Raw genomic sequence first — 16,420 nt, 5'->3', positions numbered from 1 at the left:
CTTTTTCAAACCCCACATTTCTCATCCCAGAATCTCAGAACCTGACATCTACCAGTCTTTTGAACTGAGACTTTCATAACCACTATAACTTAGCATCATGGAATCTCAGAATTGCTGAAGCAGAAATTGACAGCTCATTAAAACAGGTGTCTTAGTCTATTTGTGCTGCTATAACAAAATACCTGAGACTAGGTAATTTATAAAGAACAGGATTTATTTTTCACAGTTCTGGAGGCTGGGAGGTCTAACATCCAGGTACCAGCTGATGTCCAATAGTGTTCAGTAAGGCTGCTGTCTGTTTCCAAGTTAGTATTTGCTTGCTGCGTCCTCACGTGGTAGAAGGTGGCAAAAAGAGATGAACAGTGTGTCTTCACATGGCAGAAGAGATGGAAGGGCAGGAGGCCTAGTTACCTCAGGGTACTAATATTAGTCCCCTTATGTCATTATAAAGGTATTAGCCTTATATTGTTAATAGGAGATTAAGGGTACTAATCCCATTCGTGAGGGCAGACCCCTCAAGACTTAATCACCTCCTAGCTAGTTATTTTAGGGTACAAATATTAGTCCCCTTATATCATTATAAGGGTATTAACCTTATATTGTTAATAGAGGATTAAGGGTACTAATCCCATACATGAGGGCAGACCCCTTAAGACTTAATCACCTCCTAAAGGCCCCACCTCTTAATACTATCACATAGAGTCTTAGGTTCCCAACATATGAATGTTGGGATGACAATCTTCAAACCATAGCTCATGGATAAGCATGATAAGGTTTTGTTTCCTGGGGCAGGATGCCTAACTCTTGCCGTAAGACAGGGATCTCTAAGCACGGATGTAGATTATTATCCTTCCATCAGCAAATACTAAGGATCACAAGAGACACTAGCAATAAGGAGTCCTTGGTCTGCTGCCACTTGGGTCATTGAGTCAGCACCCAGTTAGGATACATAACTAAGCTAGGCATTTCAAAGAGAGGATTATATAGGTATTAGAAGGCTACAAGTACTAACTTGGACAAGCGAGGTAACCCAGAAATTAATGTATGCAAGAATCCATTCCCACTCTAGGACTGACAAGAGTGTGAAAAAGTGAGATTACCATAACCCAGTAGGAGCCTGGAGGACAAGATGTGTGTAGCTGGTGCAAGGAGCAGTGACAAGGTGCCACATGGCTGAGGCTCAAACCTGAAGGAGGCATAGTGCCTCTTGTGCTAAGTATAGAAAAAGGCTAGAGCCCACCTGCTGCTGGGGCAGTCTCAGCAGGGCCTCTTTTGCCATAAGACAGGGATCTCTAAGCCCAGATGTAGAGAATTAGTCTTCCATAAGCAAATCTCCCCTCCTTCCATTCTGCCTGTACCTTTCATTGGAGGAGTCTGGCAAACAGAGTTTGCAGAAAGCACATCACAGAGCTGCATAGAAGGCTAAGTTTGCAGAAAGCACATCACAGAGCTGCATAGAAGGCTTCTGTGAATATTTGCTGATAGATGGACAATTCTTTACATCTGTGCTTAGAATCCTGTCCTATGGCAAAAGAGAGATTAGGCATGCTGCCCCAGGAAATAAAACCCATTATTTGGCTTCTCTGTGCTGTGATTTGAATGTGTTCTCCCAATATTCTTTGGTTGGAAACCGTAATTATGAAGGCTTCATCTTGAAGGTAAGAAACAGTAAATAAACAATAGGCACAGTCACTGAGTATTTTTTGAGCCTCCTGGTAAGCATTGTTGTAGGCACTGCGGATGGGAACTTCTTTGCCCTCAGGAGCTTGGATTCCAGTGTAAGGAAATACTCAATAAACAACAGTGTGATAATTCCAGATGCTGGAGAGTGGTGGGAAGAAAAGAAGTCAGAGCAAGGGTTAGGGGAGCTTCTTTAGCCAAGCAGTCTGGGGACTTTTCTTAAGAGTAGCATGTATAGAGACCTGAGTAATAATGAGACAGACAGACTTGAAGGACTGGGGTAACAGCACTCCAGAGGGAAGGAAGTGCAAAGGCCTTGAGACAGAAGCCAGCCTGGCTTGTGTGGCTGAGTATAGTGAAGAAGACAAGGAAGGGGTTGAGATTGCTTAGTGGGCTGGGGCCCAGTCATCGGCTGGATTTGCAGGTCTGGGTAAGATCTTTGGATGGTTTTTATGGAACGCCATTGGAGGGTTTTAAATGAGTGATGTAGCTGATTTACATACAGGAGGGGCTACGGTAGAGAGACTGGAGGGGGCAGTAGTGGTAGCAAGGGCAACAGTTAAAAAACCAGGAGTGGCCTGGCATGGTGGCCCACACTTGTCATCCACATATTCTGGGAGGCTGAGCGGGTGGATTGCCTGAGCTCATAGGTTCAAGACCAGCCTGAGCCAGAGCAAGACCTCGTCTCTAAAAATAGCCAGGTGTTGTGGCAGGCACCTATAGTCCCAGCTGCTTGGGAGGCTGAGGCAAGAGAATTGCCTAAGCCCAAGAGTTTGAGGTTGCTGTGAGCTGTGACAAGGCACTCTACCGAGGGTGACAAAATGAGACTCTGTCTCAGAAAAAAAGAAAGGCTCAGCACCTGTAGCTCAAGCGGCTAAGGCGCCAACCACATACACCAGAACTGACGGGTTCAAATCCAGCCCAGGCCTGACAAACAACAATGACAACTACAACCAAAAAATAGCTGGGCGTTGTGGCGGGCGCCTGTAGTCCCAGCTACTTGGAAGGCTGAGGCAAGAGAATGGCTTAAGCCCAGGAGTTGGAGGTTGCTGTGAGCTGTGATGTCACGGTACTCTACCCAGGGTGACAGCATGAGGCTCAGTCTCAAAAAAAAAAAAAGAAAAATCAAGGCCATAGCTGGGGTGACAAACAGGCTCAAAAGCAGAGTGCACAGTTTACTAATATGATGGCACTTGGACAGGTCAGGGCCATAGGAGTCACACTGACCCATTTTGAGTTTGAGATTTCCATTTTTCATCCATGGGGCATGTCTGGGGTTTGGCCTAAAGGTAGAGATCTGGAAATCACCAGTGATGCTATTTAAAGTCTTGGTAATCTTGTGACATCTGGGGCCTATAGAGAGAACAGGAAGCCTGGCAAGTACTTGGGCAGGCAACCATCTATCTCGGGACAGCATGTGGGATTAGATTTGGGACTAAGGGGAGCCACCATGGTAGGTAGCATGGAAATGTCTGGGTTAGAAACTTCTTGGGTTAGGCCAAGCACAGTGGCTTATGCCTGTAATTCTAGCACTGGGGGAGGCCAAGGTGGGTGGATTACTTGAGTTCAGGAGTTCAAGACCAGCCTGAGCAAGAGTGAGACCCCATCTCTAAAAATAGCCAGGTGTTGTGGTGGGTACTTGTTGTCCCAGCTACTTAGAGGCTGAGGCAAGAGGATCACTTGGGCCCAAGAGTTTGAGGTTTCTGTGAGCTGTGATGCCACAGCATTCTACCAAGGGTGTCAAAGTGAGGTTCTTGTCTTAAAAAAAAAAAGAAAGAAAGAAACTTCTGGGCTTTCACCAGGAGCCAGAGGAAATATTTGACTTTGGTGAAGTTGTTACCTTGGAAAAAAGTGATGGCCAACTGACTAATCAGTTTCCTCATACATCACTCCAGCAAAGAAATCCAAGCAACACACATACTCAGTAAAGGTAATATTTCCCAGGATAGGAATCCCTGCTTCCAGACTCTGAGTAGTATGTCAGTTAGACAAAGGGTCAGCAAACTTTTACTGTAAAGGGCTACATGGTAACTGTTTTAGGCTTTGCCAGCCATAAAAGCTCTGTTGTAACTACTCAAATTGGCTGTTCTGTGCAAAAGCAACCATAGACAATACTTAAGTGAACAAACATTTCTGTGTTGCAGTAAAAGCAGGCAGCAGGCTAGATTTGACCATACTTTGCAGACCCCTGCCTTAGGCTGTAAATTCTGCTGCATGTGACAAGAGACCCAAAATAATGGTGTTAAATAATACAGAGGTTTATTTCTCACATAGCAGTGTAGAAGTGGACTGGTATGGTTGTTCTGTTCCATGAAGTTGACCAGAAACCCAGGCTCCTGCTGCCTTGTTGCTCTGCCATGCCATGTGTACCTCTTGTTCTCATGGTCCAAGAAGGCTGGATACCACATCCAGTAAGAAAGGTGGAGGCAGGGCATATCCCTTTCACAAGCTTGAGGAGTCTACCCAGGAATTTGGCCAGAACTTATGCCATGTTGCCACATCTAGCTGCAAGGGAATCTGGGGAATGTAGTCTTTTTAGCTACCATGTGCCTAGCTAAAAATTAAGAGACAGCTATCAGTCTCTACCACTTCCACTTCATCTGTGGGCTTTAAGAACATTTCTCAATTCAAACAGTGTAAGTATTATATGCAGGGCATTAGCCACTGTCTCCAGAAGCAGGGCAGGTAACATAAGGGAGTAAGACTGACCTGGGGGGACTCATCTCCAGTCTGAGGGTGACACTCATTGCTCAGCTCCTGTTTGTTGTAGCTTTTGCCCTGCACCCCTCCCCCCTTACAATGTACATCTGAGTTGGGCCTTTCAAGAGAGCTGAAAATAGTATCTTAGTGGAAAAATCTCCCAATGTTGGCCAAACAGAACATGAAACAGAAGGTATCTCTGTTTGATTCCAAACCAGTTTCTACACAAGGCTAGGCCAACTCTGCCCTGAGCAGCTCCCCCCTCCCACACCCTTATGTTCTCTGGAAATTCCCACTCAAAAGCCAGAGCTTCTTACTTAGACATTTTAATATGGATGCTTTCTTTTTTTTTTTTTTTTTTTTTTTTGAGACAGAGCCTCAAGCTGTCCCCCTGGGTAGAGTGCCGTGGCATTACAGCTCACAGCAACCTCCAACTCCTGGGCTCAAGCGAGTCTCCTGCCTCTGCCTCCCAAGTAGCTGGGACCACAGGCGCCCGCCACAACGCCCGGCTGTTTTTTGGTTGCAGCCATCATTGTTGTTTTGGCGGGTCCGGGCTGGGGATTTGAACCCGCCACCTTAGGTGTACGTGGCTGGCGCCTTAGCTGGTTGAGCTATAGGCGCCGAGCCAATATGGATGCTTTCTGTTGTTAGATACTATTCCTGTTAGTCATCTCACTTCATGTATAAAAAACATTCCACGACTTAGAATGATACACAAAATTATTTAATTGGGGCATAACTTATCTGAGGGGCTAGTGCCATCCAATGCCATAGCTCCACTTTGAGTGGGGAAGGCTGGCAGGGGTGGGATGACAACAAGGTCTCAAATTAAAACCCCCCACTTGATGGATGGCACCTGTGGCTCAGTGGGTAGGTCGCCGGCCTCATACATAGAGGGTGGCAAACTGCAACAACAACAAAATAGCCAGGTATTGTGGTGGGCGCCTGTAGTCCCAGCTACTCGGGAAGCTGAGGCAAGAGAATCGCCTAAGCCCAGGAGTTGGAGGTTGCTGTGAGCTGTGATGCCACGGCACTCTACCGAGGGTGAGAAAGTGAAACTGTCTACAAAAAACTCACTTGATTTAGGATCCAGGTCCCGACTCCGCTAACCCATCCCCAAAGGCCCAAGATGTTCAATGACTGGTACTCATCTTGCAGCCAACAACAGGCCGCAACACCTCACTCTTCCTGCTCCCCATTCAGGCACGGGTCCAGAGCAATTTGTTCCTACAGCCCATGGCATCCATCTGGGAAGAATTAAAGGTGATTACATAATCTGAAGCTAGTTATTTGGGAATAAGAAAGACACAAACATTTTCCCCTCTTGTTCTCTTTCTTGCTCATTGCTTAAAAAAAAACATCTCATTGTCTGATTTCAGTTTCCCTAAAAACCCTGTGTCCTCCAAAGACTAAAGCTCTAAATGAAAATCTGGGTCCTACTTAACAAAGAGACTTCTGCCTTCCCAAGGAGGGAAGCAAATCTCTCCAAGGCCCCAAGAGTTCTGTGCCCCATATCATGGTGGGTCCTGCCCGCTACAGAGTCCCCTATCACCAGAGAGGGGGTCATGCTGCACTCAGAGCTCTCCCCGGGCATGCCGAATGTAGTGTTGATGCAACCTTGCTTCCTGGGCAAAGTCCTGACCACACTCGGTGCAGGCGAAGGTGCCAGGAGGGGCGCGGACCTCGTGCATCTGGCGGTGCCGCTTCAGAGAAGCAGCCTGCCCAAAGATTTTGCCACAGTCTGGACAAGGGAAGGTGGGCTGGCCAGTGGTAAGTGCAACCTGCGAGGAGGGCCTAGTGGATGGACCATGGCTTCGCTGGTGGGCAATCAGGGCCTTGGAGGAGGGGAAGGAGCAGGCACAGGTGAAGCAGATGAAGAGTGCCCCCTGCAGCTTCTGGGCCACGAAGTCAGCTGGGTGCTCCCGCTTCATGTGACGCTCCTGGAACTTGGAATCTGCGAAGGTGATGAGGCAGCGGGTGCACTGCAGGGCTCCTGGGTGGCCTGAGGGATGTGAGGAGAGGTTTGGGGGAGGCCAGCAGAAGTCTCTCGGACCTCTGCTGAGCCCCAGAATCATGCCAACAATTAATACTGAGTGCAATGTGCTAGGCTATATGCCACTGGTTCTCAACCTTCCTAATACAGTTCCCTTTAATACAATTCAGGTTGAGAACCGCTGCTTATGCTAATGCTGGACTAATGCTAGACTAACCGCTGCTAATGCTAATGTATGGGAGAACTGCTGGACCTATTTTATGGATGAGCAGACTAAGGCTCAACGAGGTTAGTCATGAGGCTAGGAAATGAAGTGGTAAAGCCAGGATTGAAACCCAGAGCATTGGCCTATCCAACAGAGTGGTATGGTGATTAGAGCACAGCCTTTGAAGCCAGACTACCTGGAGTTGAATCTTGGCTCCACCACTTCCTAGGCAATTAGAAAAGTTTCCTCATCTGGAAAATGAGGTAATAACAGTATATACTATGTAGAGTTGCTGGAAGGAATTAATTTGTTTAAGTGCATAAATAATACTATACAATGTTTTTCAATTATTACTACATTTTTGTTGTCTCTGTCACCTTGGGTGGAATGCCATGGCATCATAGTTCACAGCAACCTCAAACTCCTGGGTTCAACCAATTCTTTAGCCTCAGCTTCCTGAGAAGCTGGGACTATAGGCGCCCGCCATATCGCCTGGCTATTTTTTTCCCTCTAATTTTAGTAGAGATGGGGACAGGTTGCTCTTGCTAAGGCTGGTCTCAAACTCCTGAGCTCAAGCTCCTGCCTTGGCTCCCAGAGTGCTGGGATTGCAGGTGTGAGCTACTGCACCAGCCCAATTATTACTACTGAGACAGAAAAGCAGCCTGACATCTGGGATCTTGCCTGGCACTCCCAGCTGAGCCTTGATATTCTTTTTTTTTTTTGAGACAGAGCCTCAAGCTATCCCCCTGGGTAGAGTGCCGTGACTTCACAGCTCACAGCAACCTCCAACTCCTGGGCTCAAGTGAGTCTCCTGCCTCAGCCTCCCAAGTAGCTGGGACCATAGGCGCCCGCCACAATGCCCAGCTATTTTTTGGTTGCAGCCGTCATTGTTGTTTGGCAGGTCCGGGCTGGATTCGAACTCGCCACCTTAGGTGTATGTGGCTGGCGCCTTAGCCACTTGAGCCACAGGCGCCGAGCCTGGGCCTTGATATTCTTGATTATGTTTAACATAAACAGTTTCACAGAATATTAACAACAGCGAAGGCCATGCTGTGACTGGAATGAATCAAGAAAACAAGACGGCTCGGCGCCTATAGCTCAACCGGCTAAGGCGCCAGCCACGTACACCTAAGGTGGCGGGTTCGAATCCCCAGCCCGGACCCGCCAAACAACAATGACGGCTGCAACCAAAAAATAGCCGGGCGTTGTGGTGGGCGCCTGTGGTCCCAGCTACTTGGGAGGCGGAGGCAGGAGACTCGCTTGAGCCCAGGAGTTGGAGGTTGCTGTGAGCTGTGATGCCACGACACTCTGCCCAGGGGGACAGCTTGAGGCTCTGTCTCCAAAAAAAAAAAAAAAAAGAAAACAAGACAACACCAAAATAATATCTGAACATAGACAAAACGTGAATGTTGTACACGTCTGAACAATAACCAAACACCCTCTATCCTGGCTAATGTGAATTAACTGCTGCTGCTTTATCATTCACAGTTTTTTGTTTTTGAGACAGGGTCCCACTATGTAGAGTGCCGTAGTGTCACAGCTCACAGCAACTGCAAACTCTTGGGCTTAAGTGATTCTCTTTCCTCAGCCTCCCAAGTAGGTGGGACTACAGGTGCCCACCACAATGCCCAACTATTTTTTGGTTGCAGTTGTCGTTGTTTAGCAGGCCCTGGCCAGGCTCAAACCCGCCAGCCTCGGGGTATGTGGCCAGTGCCCTACTCACTGAGCCTATCATTCATAGTTTAAGCCTCACGTTTTTCTCCTCTCTTTCTGGATAAGGTTTTTAAGGATAGCCGATTATGGCCAGGCACTGTGGCTCATGCCTGTAATCCCAGCACTTGGGAGCCCAAGGTGGGTGGATTGCCTGAGTTCACAGGTTCAAGACCAGCCTGAGCCAGAGCAAGACCTTATCTCTAAAAATAGCTGGGTATTGTGGCAGGTACCTGTAGCTCCAGCTACTTGGGTGGCTGAGGCAAGAGAATCACTTAAGCCCAGGAATTTGAGGTTGCTGTGAGCTATGATGCTACGACACTCTACCAAAGGTGACAAAGTGAGACTCTGTCTCAAAAGAAAAGGATAGCCATCATGGAATTGCCCTGCTTTCCAGATCCTGAGCAAACCCCCTTCTTTGAGCCCGCCTTAAAATTGCCACACACATGCCCAAATCCTGTACGTCACTTTTTTTTTTTTTTTTTTGCAGTTTCCAGGGCTGAGTTTGAACTCATCACCTCTGGTATATTGGGCCAGTGCCCTACTCCTTTCAGCTACAGGTGCCGCCCCCTGTAAGTCACTTTTAACTCTCTTAATGAGACATCCCACAGTTTCCCCACAGTGTGTGTTCTTTGTTGTAATAAGCAATAAACCCAACTTGATCAACTACAAGTGTGTTTTGGGGGGGTCTTTGACTAAGGGCATTGATACTACCTTTCTTGTTACAAATACTTCTCTCTGCCTCAGTTCCCTTAAGAAATAATACAAATTACATAGGGTCAGTTATTAGAAGGGCTGAATGAAATATGAAAGTTAAAACTCATTCATAATATGAGTGCACCTTGCACATAATAAACATCTGGTAGGAGCTGTTTCTATTACATATCAAACTGGCTACTTTCATTAAGATCCAAGCTTTCCTCTTTACTGCAGCTAATCTCCATAACCACCCTGTGAGGTGGGTAGTTGCAGCCTCTTTTGACAAGGAAACCAAGGCCCAGGTCACACTAAAAGTGTAGGGAAGAGTTGAGACCAGAACCTTGCTTCTCTCACAGTAGAGACATCCCCAGCCACATCTCCAGCCTAGGCCTCTCCTGAAAGCCACCCTATCCCTCTGAACTGCATCCCATTCCTCTGTGGGATGCGTACATGTGATTGTAGTGTGTAGAGAGATAGTTCCTCGTAGGGCAGCTCGGGGCCTTTACAGCCTCTTCCCAAATAGGCACAGCCCTAAAGCGTTATGGACACTGAAATGCTGTAGAGATCTTTTCAGCATCAGCTCCTGCATCCCACCCTCCCTAGCCAGCTAGTCATCTGTACTCACATATGCTGCCTCCTGGACTTTGGGGGCTCCTCTCATTGGGTGAATCCTGCTGCTCCATGGGCTCTTCAGGGTGTGGGTCCTCAAGGGTGACTGTGACCCCACTGGTCAAGAGAGGAGCATACAGGAGAGAAGCCACTCACTTGTCACAATCCTTAAAGGGCATGCTAATTCTATGACCTTTGACATTGGTAGATGTCTGGAATCTAGATGATTGGATTCCCCTGGTCTGTGACTTCCCTAGAGCCTTATTGCCTGTGTGACCTATGATCCCCTGCATCAAACTAACTCCCTGAACTCAGCGTGGGAATCTTGATCTTTGACATTTAGCTTCATCTCAGTCTTCAAAGAAAAAAAAGTGTTGAGCTTCGGGTAACAGTCCCAAGTGTCTTGGGACAGGTAATGATACTCACCTTTTAGCTCGCTTCTTCCCAGAAGACATCATTCTGTGACATCTGTGACTTTTCTTCTACCCAGAGCCCCCGCCTCCCCTTGTTAGCACTGCCTGCTCCAGAGGCCAGTCGTCCAGGCCTCTGCTTTTCTGAGTATAGCAGAGGGCTGCCTTTCGCTACACCTGTCAGTCCCTTGACACAGCGCCTCCACCCAGAGGGAGGTAGGATACGGCCCACTGAGTCTCAAGGTTCCCGTGCCTTTCGCCTAAGGAGCCTTTCAAAGATAAGATCCTGGATTGCCACCCCACAGTAGTATGGGTGCGGTAACCCGGTCCTCAAAAATAACTGAGGCGGTAGTGGTCCTTCTCTGCACTAGGGAGCGTCCTGATGATGTCACCAGCTGTCCGTACCGTGCAAATCTAAGCTTATTGCGCAAGTACGGGTAGCGCGCAAGCGCTTTGGCTCTCTCATTGTTCTTGGGATATTCTGAGACTGCCGAAGCTGGGAGTGTGCGCGCTTTGGACGTTCTGCGCAGGCGCTGAGAAGCTTCCAAGACACACCCCCATTGCCGAGTCTGGGACGTCAGGCATGAACCACGAGAACTCGTCCCCGCATTCCTAAATCCCGGAGGTCTTGCCTCTTCGGCCTCCGTCCGTCGGATCCCAGGGGCGGGGCTTCTCGGCTGCAGACTGGTAGCCACCGAATGCGCTCTGCCCCAATCTCTGTCGGCCGTTTGCTGGGTTGGTAAATTGGAAGGGGAGAGGGAAGGATAAAAGCCCCAGAGTCTCTAAGGGATGATGAATTGGAGCCCAGATTTCTGAAGCTTTGAAACAGAAAGGGAAATAGTTGCATCCCGAAAGAGGGAAAACGGGACGCCTATGTCCCTGGGGAATAGGGCCTGGGCTCTGGATTTCTAGATCCTAGAGAGTGACGCCCGAAAATAAATGAAGGAAGGGGGCAGGGTGGAGAACTAGAGTGAGGCGGCTAGGAAAGAAAAAGCTGGGTGCTCCCTGACCCGGGTTTTCCCCGCACCCTTGCTTTCCAGCTATGCCTCTGCCACAGGGTGACGTGACCGCCTTGTTCCTGGGGCCTCCGGGCTCAGGAAAGTCTGCGCTGATCTCAGCACTGTGCGACAAGGATATCGAGACGTTAGAAACCCACGAGGGACGTCCAGACTCCGGGGTCCCCAGCCTGAGAGCTGCTGGCCCAGGCCTCTTTCTGGGCGAGCTGAGCTGCCCGCCTGCAGCACCAGGGCCCTGGGCAGCGGAGGCCAACGTTTTGGTCCTGGTGCTACCCGGATCCGATGGTAACGGGGAACCCTTGGCCCCAGCGTTGGGAGAGGCAGCGCGGGCTGCCCTGGCCCGAGGGACTCCGCTCCTGGCTGTGCGAATCCTCCGTCCTGGGGATTCACAAAATGACACCCAGGCCCGGGATCAGACAGCAGCTCTGCTGGACAGCGCAGGGTTAGGATCCGCGGCTCTCTACGTGGTACCGGCCGATTGCAGCAGCAGTGAAAGCTGCGAGGAGCTAGAGCGCCTGCGGACTGCGCTGCAGAGCCAGGCGGAGACACTACAGAGGTGAGCAGCGGGTTTCCGGCTGGGTTGGGGAGGCTTGGTCCCTTAGTCTGACCCCATACCCTAAGACGCTCTTTGAGGTCCGGGAGACTCCGGCTCTAGTGAATTGGGGCGAGGCTTAATTTGATACCTGCAGAGGCCCTGCTTGGTCTTTCAGGCCTTGCCTCTCAGCACAAATTTTTGAGAGCTAGGACACTCAACCCCTTGGTGCTTAACCCTTTTTTGTCATCTAGGTCCCACCCTAGCAGAGAGTCAAGTGGCGGTCCCCACCTCCAGTGGGAGCTCTGAATTGTAGGCGATGCCCAGATCTATTGCCCAAATACTGCCCTACAGGCAAAATTTTGAAGGAGAGCAGCTCCCTTTTGCCACACAAGTTTGTGATCTTCTCAATTTTGTTTTAACCTGAAGACTCAAATTCATTTTCTTAACACATTCAGAGAAATTTATCTAGTAATGAACTATAGAAATGATCCCTGAAAGTATAGTCTTTGAAAACTTGAATTCTTGAACCTTCTCATCTTCCATACCATCAGCTTGGTTCTCAAGTGACCCCAGTTGCCCTAAGCCACACCCTTATTGAGTTTTATCATTTCTGGATGTCTTCCCCCCACTTCCTTTTGTCAGTCTCCTCTCCTATCTATGACCACTTGCTGGCTACCTCCTGAATATTCTCCCCCAGCTGCCAGCTGCTTCATTTTCTACATGTCAAAATAAGGCTGGAAGGGGGAAGCCTCTTGTCCAGGTCCACTGTTCACCTTTTATTTTTAGCCTTACCTTAGCCACACCCCTCTGGTAAGAAGTAGAGAAACTTCCTCCCCTCGCGGACCCTCTCTAGGGCCAGCCTTAAGAAAGAGTGCCCTTGGAGACCTTGCCTGTGCTTAATTTTGGACTTTCTGAAACACAGTCGCTATTCTGTCTTTGCTCTAAGGCCCACCCTCTGTGAGCTTTGTCCCACTCAGCACAACCTTTTCTTAATCTGGCAGACCTTTGGAAAACCCCTGTTCCCAGAGACTATCCTTAAGAAGTCTGATCTCCAAGGCTGGACATAGTGGCTCACGCCTATAATCCCAACACTAGGGAGCCCAAGGCTGGTGGATTGCCAGAGCTCACAGGTTGGAGACTAGCCTGAGCCAGAGTGAGACCGAATCTCTAAAAATAGCCTGCGTTGTGGCGGCACCTGTAGTCTCAGCTACTTGGGAGGCTGAGGCAAGAGAATCGCTTAAGCCCAGGAATTTGAGGTTGCTGTGAGCTATGACAGCACAGCACTCTACCGAGTGCAGCAAAGTGAGACTTTATCTCAAAAGAAGAAAAAAAAAAAAGGAGTGGCTCGGAGCCGGTAGCACAGTGGTGCCCTCAGAGTGGCCCCCTCCTTTTCCTGTTCCTCCCTAGCTTTGAGATGATTCGAAAGCCCTGCCCTTAACCCCATCCCTCCCTGTCCCCGCAGGCTCTTGCCACCAGCCCAGGATGGTTTTGAGGTGCTGGGTGCCGCGGAGCTGGAGGCCGTACGTGAGGCCTTTGAGACTGGTGGCCTGGAGGCAGCACTGTCTTGGGTGCGGGCAGGCATAGAGCGCCTAGGCAGCGCGCGCCTGGACCTCGCTGTAGCCGGCGCTGCTGACATGGGTCTTGTCCTGAACGTGCTGCTTGGATTGGATCCTGGTGACCCAGGTGCTGTGCCTGTTTTGGTGCCCACTGGGGCCACTCCCTTCCCAGCCCCAGAGCGCCCCAATGTGGTGCTCTGGGCTGTGCCTCTGGCCCCTGTGGGCACTACCACTGTTGCCTCTCACCCGGCCCACTACGATGCCCTTATCCTCGTCACCCCCGGAGTCCCCACTGAGAAAGATTGGGCCCAGGTCCGGGCCTTGGTGCCACCAGATGCGCCACTTGCCTGCGTGAGAACAGACGGTGAAGGCGAGGATCCAGAGTCTCTGGAAGAAGAGAGCACGGTGGAGAAACCCAACAGCAAGAGCTTCGAGAACGCAGGCAGAGGGGATGCGGAGAATGCCCTCACTGAGGGAAGGGAGAGATGTGGCACTGGGTCGCAGAAAGCAGGCAGTGGGGAAGGTTCTGAGAAATCTGGCAGCGAGAATGTGCAGCACATTGTTGTTGGCGCCAAGAAATCAGGCAGTGGGGATTCAGAGCTGGGAGCAGCGGCTTTGAGTCCAGATGAGACATGGGAGGTGCTAGAGGAGTCACCACCGCCAGTGTTCCCTCTGCGTTTGAGTGGACTTCCGGGGCTGTGCGAATGGCTGCAGCAAGCGCTCCCCTCTGCCCAGGCTGGGGCGCTGCTGCTAGCGCTGCCACCAGCGTCTCCCACTGCTGCCCGAAAGAAGGCTGCGGCGCTCCGGGCTGGAGCATGGAGGCCAGCTCTGCTGGCTAGTTTGGCAGCGGCGGCAGCACCAGTTCCAGGGCTAGGCTGGGCATGCGATGTGGCCCTTCTGCGGGGTCAGCTGGCAGAGTGGCGGCGGGCAATGGGGCTGGAACCTGGGGCGCTAGCACGGCGTGAGCGTGCCCTAGGCCTGGCTCCTGGGGAGCTGGCAGCGCGTACGCATTTCCCAGGGCCAGTGACACGCAGTGAAGTGGAAGCGAGGCTGAGTGCCTGGGCTGGAGAGGGCACTGCTGGGGGCGCGGCCCTTGGCGCACTCTCTTTCCTGTGGCCTGCGGGTGGCGCCGCAGCGACCGGTGGCCTAGGCTATCGTGCTGCTCACGGGGTTCTCTTGCAAGCCCTGGAGGAAATGCTGGCAGATGCTGAGGCCGTGCTGGAACCCCCTGAGCCCGCCCAGTGAGAGATGGGATGCGGGTCTGGGCTTCCCCAAGTAGAGTGAAGGAGGCTTAGGAGTCCAGACCGTGGCGTGGGATGTCGGGACTTCTGCGATAGGAGTGGAGAGACTCACTCAGAATCCTGGGTACTTCAAAGAGCTCTATTTTACTTCTGGTTGGCATTTGTGGCTTCTCATCAGCTGGATTGTGGTTCCTCACCGGGACGTAGAATCTGGGGGACAGGACTCCTGATTTCTCTCGGAACCAGAAGACACAATATCTAGTCTCTTATGTCCAAACGGAGTTGGCCTGAACTCTAGAAGTGGCTATGTCTTGGTCTTCTAGGGAATAGAAGTGAGTAATTGGATGTCTTGTCTCTCAGGGGAGAGGGGGTAGAAGCCCTATTTCCTAAAAGGGTTTACTATGACTGTTACCTCAACTCCAGCACGGGGAAAAGGCCTGCACGCAGACTCCCCGGTCCCCAAGGAGCAGTAGCCTTTGAATCTTTATTGAGGAGTACCTGGGATCTCAGACTCCTGGCTCCCAAGAGGGCTATGGACCTTGGTTCCTAGTTCTTGGGTGGTGGGAGGTCTACATCTAGAAAAGGGATCAAGGGGCTTTGGGGGAAAAGTTGGAGACCTCTTGCTCTCTCTTGGGGAGTAGAAAGGTGTCAACTCTGCAAAAGTCTGGTTGTAGGGAGGATAGTCCAACAAAAATGAGAGGAAGTAAGAGGTTTGGGCATGGTGGGCCTGGGGTAGCCAGGGACTGGGATTGAGGCTTTCTGGGTATGAAAGGGTGGAAAACCATACCTCAGAAATTATCTTCACAAATCTTATATTTGGATTCTGGCAGTTGCCTCTCTGTGAGTTTGACTGGGAAGGGATGTGATGACCTTCATTTTATAGGTGCTGAGTGATTCAGTGGTCTCTGGGGAGTATGTTCCTCTGTTCCTCTTTCCTTTAGGGGTCTTAAATTTTTTTTCTTTATTTTAATCTTGGTTTTGCATGTCATTAAACCATAACCCATTCTGGCCTTGGTGTTTTGAGCACCTGACCTTTTGGAAAAGCAGCAGCACTGCTGCACTGGTCCAAACATTTTTGTGTGGCTACCTCAGGTATCCTCAGGAGGCTTGGCCTTCTGGTGTACACAGTGGGTGCTGCAGTGAGCAAAGGTCCCACAGAATGGCTGGGTGGTCTTCCAGATCATAGTAATGTGCCAAAAGTGAGGCAAAGGCAGAAACTGTAGTGCCTGGAATGTTCTAGGCTGCCAGCTACATACAGGGGGAAAACTGCAGGTTATAGAATTCTTCAATGTCAGAAACATAAAGGAAGGCCTGAGATGCCATGAAAGAGAATCTCTTTTGTCATAGATGGGGAAAATAAAGTCCAGAGAGGGCAGGCTCAAGACTCAGCAGCACAGAGCAATACCCTATGGGTATGCCCCCTGTCTCTCCTCACTTCCTGCCCTTCCCATCGCCAACCAGCCAGATAGGTCTTCCTTCTGCTGCTTGAGTGGGCCACCTTGAGTTCTGTCTCAGGACCTTTGTAGTGGCTGTTCTCTTTCCTGCAGTGCCCTTCCCTCACAACTTTCCATGACTAGCTCCTTATCAATCAGATCTCAGCTCAAATATCCCCTCACAGAGGACTTCCCTGACCACCCTAACTGAAGAAGCTCAGCCATCTCCATTATTCATCTGGCCAGTTGATTTTCCTTGTAGCAATTATTGCTAACAAAAATGACCTTATTTATTTATTTACCTATTTATTGGCTATTGAGCCTTGCCTATCGTCTTCTCTGCTGGATCCCCAGCACCTAGAACAGCAGGTGCCTGACACATAATAGGTGCTCAGTAAATATTTATGAAAGGGCTGGACAAGAACCATAAATACTTCCCAAGATCCTGTTTCCCTTGATAGCTCTGTTAGCATAAAGTAAGGAACCTGTGGCCATGGGGCCACATGTGGTCTTTCTGGATCCTTGAATGTGGCCTTTTGACTGAATCCAAATTTTATCAAACAAATCCTTTTTTTTTTTGAGACAGAGCCTCAAGCTGTTCCCCTGGGTAGAGTGCTGTGGCATCACAGCTCA

At 50.0% G+C, this 16,420-nt stretch overlaps 2 protein-coding genes and 1 pseudogene across 2 annotated transcripts; 1 reads left to right on the top strand and 2 right to left on the bottom strand.

The window, feature by feature from the left end:
* Positions 1-5,808: 5,808 nt before the first annotated feature.
* Positions 5,809-10,355, bottom strand: ZNF576 (zinc finger protein 576). The gene is made up of 3 exons (XM_003799488.3): positions 10,023-10,355; positions 9,613-9,713; positions 5,809-6,382 (listed from the first exon to the last, which is right to left on the bottom strand). Exons 1-3 carry the CDS (start codon positions 10,052-10,054, stop codon positions 5,955-5,957), a joined length of 561 nt encoding a protein of 186 aa, XP_003799536.1. The 5' UTR covers positions 10,055-10,355; the 3' UTR covers positions 5,809-5,954.
* A 349-nt stretch (positions 10,356-10,704) lies between these two features.
* On the top strand, positions 10,705-15,738 carry IRGQ (immunity related GTPase Q). The gene is made up of 3 exons (XM_003799487.2): positions 10,705-10,741; positions 11,047-11,578; positions 13,020-15,738. Exons 1-3 carry the CDS (start codon positions 10,705-10,707, stop codon positions 14,356-14,358), a joined length of 1,908 nt encoding a protein of 635 aa, XP_003799535.2. The 3' UTR covers positions 14,359-15,738.
* LOC111728370 lies at positions 11,972-12,064 on the bottom strand (annotated as a pseudogene).
* Positions 15,739-16,420: the final 682 nt, after the last annotated feature.

This window comes from Otolemur garnettii, unplaced genomic scaffold (assembly GCF_000181295.1).
Source record: "Otolemur garnettii isolate 467f Iridium unplaced genomic scaffold, OtoGar3 scaffold00152, whole genome shotgun sequence".
NCBI lineage: Eukaryota > Metazoa > Chordata > Mammalia > Primates > Galagidae > Otolemur > Otolemur garnettii.
Note: the sequence above shows the minus strand (reverse complement) of the source record. Positions and strands in the feature narration are given on the sequence as shown.